Source organism: Dipteris shenzhenensis, chromosome 10, assembly GCF_047967505.1.
Source record: "Dipteris shenzhenensis isolate YYH24624 ecotype China chromosome 10, Dip_SZ_1.0, whole genome shotgun sequence".
NCBI classification, from domain to species: Eukaryota; Viridiplantae; Streptophyta; class Polypodiopsida; order Gleicheniales; family Dipteridaceae; genus Dipteris; species Dipteris shenzhenensis.
This window is the reverse complement of record NC_141605.1, coordinates 31,477,837-31,486,596: the sequence shown is the minus strand read 5'-3', so window position 1 is coordinate 31,486,596 and position 8,760 is coordinate 31,477,837. Positions and strand designations below refer to the sequence as shown.

General features: G+C 43.9%; 1 protein-coding gene across 1 annotated transcript; it reads left to right on the top strand.

Moving 5' to 3' along the window:
- The first annotated feature begins 3,644 nt into the window (after positions 1-3,644).
- On the top strand, positions 3,645-6,239 carry LOC147897697 (ent-kaurene oxidase 2-like). The gene is made up of 8 exons (XM_087380097.1): positions 3,645-3,831; positions 3,929-4,089; positions 4,211-4,372; positions 4,455-4,601; positions 4,691-4,945; positions 5,063-5,224; positions 5,507-5,701; positions 5,886-6,239. Exons 1-8 carry the CDS (start codon positions 3,645-3,647, stop codon positions 6,237-6,239), a joined length of 1,623 nt encoding a protein of 540 aa, XP_087236223.1.
- Positions 6,240-8,760: the final 2,521 nt, after the last annotated feature.

Here is an 8,760-nt window from a genome sequence, read left to right as displayed (position 1 = left end):
ATTTATATGTCCATCAATCCGAAGGGAGGGATGATAGCATGGAGCAGGACGATCTTTTTACCACAGCATCAACTCCACTGTTTGAGAGGTGCACATTCTCTATTCTACCTGCCTCCCTTGAGTTACTAAACTTGCAAACCTTCTATGGATGGAGCAATGCAAGTTTGAATGCATTACTCAAGTAAGCTTTAAAGTCTATTTTGCAAACATGGTGAATTATGCTAGTGGGTCGATTACTCGAATGCTTTTCCTCATTTATGGTCTTCACGTGCAAGCTATTGTGTAAAATGCTTTCAAGGGAGAATAAATTACCGACCTCAAGAGATATGGCAAGGCAACATGTGACCTCTCTTGGAGGATTAGATTACAAGTGCATCCATGCATTCGTCAATGATTGCATTTTGTTTCATGGACTACATAAGGATGCAAGAGAGTGTCCTACTTGTGGAGAGGCAAGATATAGAGCAGATCTCAAAACTTTGGATGTGCCTCGTAAGGTTCTGCGACATTTTCCCATAATCCCTCGCATCCAACATATGTTCAAGTGCAAATCCATTGCAGAGCTCATGTCATGGCATTCCTCCCATCGTTCAACTGACAGCAAGTGGAGAACTCCCGTAGACACTCCTGCATGGAAGCATATTGAAGACACATGGCCAAGCTTCAAGGAAGAACCTAGGAGCTTGAGACTTGGATTGGGTATGGACGGTGTGAACCCATTTGGTCTCAAAAGCACCTCTTATAGTGTATGGCCAGTGATATTGGTAAATTATAATCTTCCACCCTCTATGGCGATTAACAAAAGGACATGTTATGTTATCCCTTCTAAATCCAGGGAAACATAAAGTCAAAAATCTTGATGTTTATTTGGAGCCTTGGATTGATGAGCTAGAGATACTTTGGAGAGGTATCGAGGTACATGATGTGAGCAGGCCTCCCTCGTCACGAGACTTCAACTGTAAAGCAGTCTTGATGTGGATGATGCATGACTTCCCAAGCTATGGCGAATGTTCAGGTAAGCACTGCACTTCTAATTATGAGTAGGCAAAGGATGTGGCACCTTCAACTCTTAATTGCATCTATTGTTCAGGTCTCACTACATCGGGTTACCATGCATGTCATGTTTGTGGTCCTTCGCTTGTTGCCTCATGGGCAGACACATTGAATAAGGTCATCTATGAGAATCACCATCGATTTCTCCCACCTGATCATCCTAGATATGTTGCCCCTTGGAATGAAGTCCTCCCACAATCACTCACTGCGGGAGATTGGATGAAAATTTGCGATGATTCCACGACTCCTCCACCACTTGGCATGAGCCGGTAAGGGTTTGTAACTATTGTGTGCTATATTGGCTGGAAATAAAGATTGCCCGCTAACACCAGCTTTTGTTTAGATACTCCATCTTTTATCGTTTACCATATTGGTCCCACCTCAAGATCAATCACCTGCTTGATCCCATGCATATCTTCAAGAATATGGCATCTACCATTTGGGAACATTTGAATGGGACACGAGATTCCGCAGGCATAAGGGAGGATCTACGTACCACAAGGAGGATGCGTGAAGCTTGCTCACAAGACCAAATGGGTGTGTTTTTTTACCTCGTGCACCGTGGAGGTTATCAAAGCTAGAGATGGTGGCGGTGAAGCGCGCTATTACTACAATTCGTACTCCCACTGGATGCATGAGGTGTTTGAAGGGGGCCTTTACAAAGAACAAGAAAAGAGGTATATAGCAATTATATGGCTTGAAATCTCATGATTGGCACAAGATGCTCCAAGTAAGTATTTTATATGCATAATATCTTTTTCCTTTCAAATTTGTGAGTGAATTAGAAGCAACTAATCAACCATTCCTCGTGTGTTCAGTTCATACTACCTACTAGCATTTCTCGTAGTGCATCAAAGGATGTGAAGGATTGTATTTACAAGATGGGCGAGCTTGTGAGGTACTTTACATGATACAAAATGTGATGCATATCAATGCTCCATGCAAGGTGTTCATATTGCTAATATGGTGTATTTTTTCATTTCTAGGTATGTGAGCTCAAAGGAAATAGATCCCACCACGCTTGAGAATGCTCGAGTTATGTCAGTGGAGGTGGTTTGTTTAGTGGAGGAGACATTTCCATGTTCTATTCTCACAAGCCAACTACATCTCATAGTGCATTTGGTGGATGAGATTGCTATATGCAGTACTATACATGCACGATGGTTGTTCTTCCCCGAGCGCTTCATGACGACCTTGAAGGGTTTCGTGAGACAAAATGCAAGACCCAAAGGTAGCATGGCCGAGGGTTGGTTGGTACAAGAGTCACTTGTATATATTTTTGAGTTTCTTGTTGATGTGGATAGCTCTCTTCCACGACTATGGAGAGATGATGAAGACCTAAGGATGACCTCTATTGTGCCTCAAGGGAAAGGACGCAACAAAATAATAGACACGGAGTCGCTTAATAATATCAACCTCTATTGCATGCTTAATAGTGATGTGATGAAAAGATGGGTGACAAGATACGAGGATGCAAAGGCAAGAAGACAAGAAGAAAGGGCCCTCTTTCATACACACCACGAATCTCGTATGCCATACCCTCAGTATCTGAGAGCACTTCCAAAGGATATTCATGTGGATTGGCTACTTGACAAAATGGAGAAAGCAGAGAAAGACGAGGGGATGCATATCACAATGAAAGAATGGGAGTATGCTAGGGGATGCATGAGCAAGGTCGGTATATAGAATGTTATGCATAAGTTAGGAGCTTTCGATAATTTAGATTGCTTATTTAATTGATTTTGTCTCGGTGTAGTGCACTATGTTCAATGCTATATGGTGTGAGGGCAAGCATTTTCGAACACAACAGATTGATGATAAGAGAAACACACAAGATTGCGGCGTCATTGCTAGCTTTGAGGGAGCCAATGGAGCCATGGATGACTATTGTGGCATAATCCAAGATATTATTAAGCTTGACTTTCGACGCTTCTTTGTGTATGTTTTGGATGTAAAGTGGTTTAAGGACATGGTGGAAAGAGGCCCTAATGCAACAATCAAACGCCATGCAAGTGGCTTTGTAACTATTGACTCCACAAAGTTTTGGCAAAGTAAGAAGGACACAATAGTACTATCGCAATAATGTGAACAGGTACAGTACACACATATAAAAATACTCACTTTTAAATATTTGATACCTTCAATGCAAAGAAAATAACATGATTGTATTTGTGTTTGAATTAGGTTGTCTATCAACCAATGGTGGATAATAATAGATGGTGGCATGTCATACCTATTATGCCACACAAGCTAACGTTGGGCATGGGCCCTGTGAGAAACAAACTACAATTAGTTCTAGAGAAAGGAGAAGCATATAATCTGGCATAGAGACTCATGTTTTGTCAACAATTCCAATGCCATGTTTTGGACCCTATAGTTTGGGGGGAATGGAGGCGGCATTTTTGAGAATTGGCACACTCGATGATAAGAGCCAAAGGCCTAGGGAATGGAAGGGTATTTTTGAGATTTTTGGCACACTCGCTCATAAGAGCCAAAGGCATCGGACGACTCGAAGAAGGAGATGCCGGAGGGACCATAAACATTAGGCCTAGAACTTCCTAGACCGTGGAAGCAAGCAAGGAGTGAACAATATGGCAAATACATCTCTTTCCCCGCAATTGCTCACAGCGCTAGCCAGCAGCTTTACTACTCCACCTCCACTGCATGCTTCTGCAGTACTCAATCTTCTCATCGCCCTCTCCTCAGCATGCCTTGCCTGCGCCTTCCTTACATCCCTCCTCTTCCGCTCCATCAACCTTACCAAGAGGTTTCCTCCAGGTAGCTTTATATACTCTCCTATTTTGTATTCTCCCTTGAGCGTTAATTTTCATTTCGCACCATCTTATCGCATTACTCTCCTGTCTCACATTTGCAGTCGTTCCGGGCCTTCCCATTGTGGGTAATCTCCTGCAGCTCGGGGAGAAGAAACCGCACAAGACCTTCACCGCCTGGGCGGCCAAGTATGGCCCTATCTATAAAATCCGAACAGGCGCTTACACTATGATCGTCGTCAGCTCCCCCGAAATCGTCAAGGAGGTACTTTAACATCCTTGCTTCCTGCAGCGTACAGCTGCTTTCCAGTCAGCTTCTAGGTGTACCACTGTCAGTAAGCCTAATTATCTGGTGCAATGTAAGGAATGTATCTTCGCTGCTGCAGGTCATGGTGAGCAAGTACTCCTCCATCTCTTCGAGAAAATTGAGCAACGCCTTAAACGTTCTCACAGCCCAAAAGACGATGGTAGCAATGTCGGATTATGGTCGGGAACATCGATTCCTCAAAAGGATGGTCGTTAATCACCTCCTTGGTCCAAGCCCGCAGGTTGGTATTGTTAGAGGTTATATCTTACAGCTTGGGGATATGTTGATTGACCAATAACAGGTTGGGTATTGAATATTGCCAGAGGGAAAATCGAATGCTTCGCGAGAGAGCGTCATACAAATTGCTGGATGACATCTACGCCCAGCTCCAGCAGTACCCTGCATTGATGGGTAAACTGAACCTTAAGGAATACATCCAGAAAGCAGTCTTCTCTTTCGCCATGCACCAGGTGAGCTCCTAATTTCTGTCTCTCAGAAAGAGGGCTACGCATTGCAGGATGATCGTAACAGAGCCCTCTTTTGTGGAAATTGCCTCCAGGTGATTGGGCGGGATCCCGACTTCGTCTTCGTACAGGGGATGGGTCGAAACGTTTCCAGATGGGAGATGTTCGATATCCTGGTCTCGGATCCGCTCAAGCTGTGTATCGAAGTGGATTGGAGAGACTTCTTTCCTGCACTCACTTGGGTGCCGAATAGAGCATTGGAAGACAAATTGAAGGCGGGCGAGGGGAAGAGGACGTCAGTGATACGAGCAATCATTGCCGACCAAAGAGAGCTCCTCGCAAAGGGAAAGGTGAGTCATCATATTCATTCCTTCTTGGAGAGTACGACGACTTGAAGTATTTGAAGTAAATTACAAATTACCTTGTTTGCATCGGCAATATTATGCCACGTGCTACTTGTTAAACAGAAGCCAGATTGCTACCTGGACGTTCTCCTCACCGAATACCCAAAGCTGACCGAGACAGAGCTAAACATGTCGACGTGGGAACCCATCATCGAGTCCGCAGACACGACTGTGGTGACAATAGAATGGGTGATGTATGAGCTGGCGAGCAAACCCAAAGTACAGGTAAACAGAGGTGACAGGTCAATGTGAAGATCGTTGAGATAGCTAGCACAGCAATTCAAGAAATTATGTCCCTGGTCAATGTGAAGATCTTTGAGATAGCTAGCAGTCACGCAGTGCTCACATAAAACATTTTTCCCAGCCCTTAATTTTCAAGGCAACCTGAAATCCGAACCGGGATTTCTCAATTTCAGCCGGTACTTTAACACTACAAGCCGATTTCTGTGAGGACTGGGCCGCCTAGCACAGCAATTCAAGAAATCATGGGTGATCTGGATTCTGCAGGAAAAGCTTTATAAGGAGCTGAAGGAGGTTGTAGGAACCAGGATTGTGGTGGAAGATGATCTGCCAAAGCTGCCATATCTGGACGCAGTAGTGAAGGAGACATTAAGAAAGTATGTGCCCGTGCCTCTGCTGCCACCGCGTTACGTACAAGAAGATGTGACACTTGGAGGCTACGACATTCATAAAGGGTGGCAGGTAACTACACGCTCAGCCGCATGCACCATCTACTTCTTGCTTGCATTGTTCGCCATTTTAGAATTGTTCATTTGCACACTCAGCCGCATGCACTATCTAATTTATACACTTCTTCCTTCCATTGTTCGCCATTTTACAATTGTTCATTTGCTACGTGATACTTGCTAATTTTCTGTTCTTTCAGATTATTATCAACGCATATGGAATCAACCACAATAAGGACCTCTGGCCAAATCCTGAAGTATGGGATCCCGACAGAGTGTTGGGAGATACCACCGTTGATCTTGGCTTCAAAGACTACAGGATCTTGAGCTTTGGGGCGGGAAAGCGAATGTGTGCAGGATTCATTCAAGCCATGCTTGTGGTTCCTATGAATGTTGCATACTTTGTGCAGCACTTCAAGTGGAGTTTACCCGGCGACCAGAAGAACATCGAGCAAATTGAGGACACTGTTTATCTCACCACTCACAAACTCCATCCCTTGGAGGCCATTGCTATTCCACGAGAGCCAAAGCGACTCACGCATAGTTTCTTCTAAAAAATAGCTGCAGTATCGGGAATGTTATAATGGAATAGGGTGATGAGATCTTCTAAAAAATAGCCGCAATATCAAGAATGTTATAATGGAATAGGGTGATTAAGAGTTTGGGTGTATCAGATATCGTGTTTTGCAACCCCTTCGATTCTTGAATTGGGCTCTTGCTTCCTGCTTCCACCTTTTGGTCGCAATTGAATTCTCAACGATTATGCTAGGCGTATATATATCATTTCAGGACCGTTCCACCACCCGTTTGCAATTCCCAGCCACCTTTAGTCCATTGACTGCCCTCGAGACCGCCGGCCGCATCATAGTATGCCTTGAAGGACCCAACTATTGCAGGAAGTGGAAGAGAGGGAACTTTGTTCAGTCAAATTTTGGCATGGTGGAATCCTTCAGCTGGGTCCAGTCCCTGCCAAACAAGTGCATATTGGCGCCTACTTCCAAGGATGGTTTCTATCTTCCCCTAATCATCTTGATTAATGTTCGTGTACCTAGATAAACCAAACCAATCCGCGAAACTATTTTCAAAAATGAGTAAAATCAGAGCCTCCGGGAAATGGGTCACCTCTCAGCTCGAATCAGAGCCTCCTTGAAATGAACCACCTATCTGCAAAACAGACAAACTAAGGGAATATTCACTACCCATTGACAAAACAAGAGGCACACATGTGTAGAGCACTGCCCCCAAGTGGCTAAGTAGAACTCATGTTGTTCCGCTTTCAAAGGGCATCATAAATAGCAAGTTTCTAGTAGCTAGAGCCCTGCCCCTAACGGGGCGGTGCTAACAAACACTAGAAAGTACTTCTGTACAAACACCTCAACGGACCAGGATGCTCGAGATAACCACTTTCGAAGTTTGTAATTGCGGAAATGTTGATAATTGACAAAAAATTCCATCCATATTATGGTTCCACCACTCTATCATAGTTCGATATTCTTGTCTCAACTTTTGGCTGTAAAAAAACATGACCCTTGCTTAAAAGTTAAATGAAAGGAATGCCAGTGAACAATTACTTTTGGTTGAGATGCCCATTAACAAATTAATTAGCTTGCATTTTGCTCGTCACTATCCAACTCATGCTATTCATGATGACCTCCAGCTTGCCAGTCCACAAGCTCACAGCAGGTGCCTGGGGGCGCTCCTGTTCATGATGCTCATAATGAGGCCCTTCTTGTGGCCTCGCATCACTCAAGTTTCGAGGCCAAACGTGATCAGCATCCTCCTCAGTTGGATCATTAGTTCCAGCCTAACTTATCTTCTACGATTCTGGCTGTACATCAATGAACTTTGCACACTATAGCATCAGGGGTGGGTGCTAACCCAAGTCAGATTTCACATGACCATGGTTAAATTTTGCATGCAGACAAACACGTGGCATCTACTAGAAGCCACATGGCACTCTGCCACGCTAACTATACACTACCATCATGTCTGTCTAAGCCTAAGTCCTTCGAGCCATCAAAGGAGCAGCGCGAAAGAAAGTGTCCTCGCTTACCAACTTTATATGTGCCATTGTTGGAACTATCTGATGTCGAAGATGCCATGCTCCACGATTCCTAAACATATGCACGGTCTAGGTATGTTTGTTGAAAAATCATGCTCAACATCATGTGATCATATGTGCATAGTAAGTACTAACACATATACAGTGCTCATTAGGAAAAAGCGGAGCTCATTTTGGGGCTCTATAAAAAATTCACAATTGTCTAATTTTCTTGGCTCAAAATTAAGAATTTTTTCAGTGAGAAGCACAAGATGGGGCTACCAGAGGTGGCAAGCGAGTGTGAATGCAGGGAGTAGCTCTCAGGAGCTTTAAGAAGAGGCGCAACAGGCTAGAGATAGGAGGGACTATAGGCACGAAGGAAGGAGAGGGGGACGGGTGTATTTATAGCATGCAAGGCAAAGTTGGTTTCAGTGAAAGGGAGCAGACTAGTCGAAAAATGCAGGATGGGGATGTGATCAGTCGAGGGGAGGAGAAGAAGAAATCATCATACTGGCCTTTGGAAAACCACACAGAGCTTTTGCCAAACCACCCAAGGCTACTCTGTAGCTCTTTTGCAGCTCAAATGTGTCCTAGAAAGAAGGCTTCTCCTTTGCATCCCTATAGCACCAAAAAAAAACGTTTCTGCAACTCTCTCTTAAATGACAGTTCCATTGGAGTCCCAATAGTCAAGATGACACTTTCTCACAACTTCTTCCTAGATCGAATGTCTCAAAGACAAACCTTCACAGCTCTGACAGTAGTTGTGAGCACACAATAGAAACCCACGATAAGGGAGAGAAGTAGCAAAATAGGAGCCAGTAGTTTGGTGGGTGCAAGATCACCCTAATCTTCTATATGATCTTATTTATATGTTTGAGTATATGGACATGTGTATAACCGGGGTTACCTAGGCATAGAGGCCTTTAACCCCACAATGCAAACATAATGAAAAAGGGGGGGAAATTAAATGGAGAATGAGAATAAATGAAAATTTTGGGGGCGGGGGAGAGAAATAAAAGGGTTTACTATAAGAA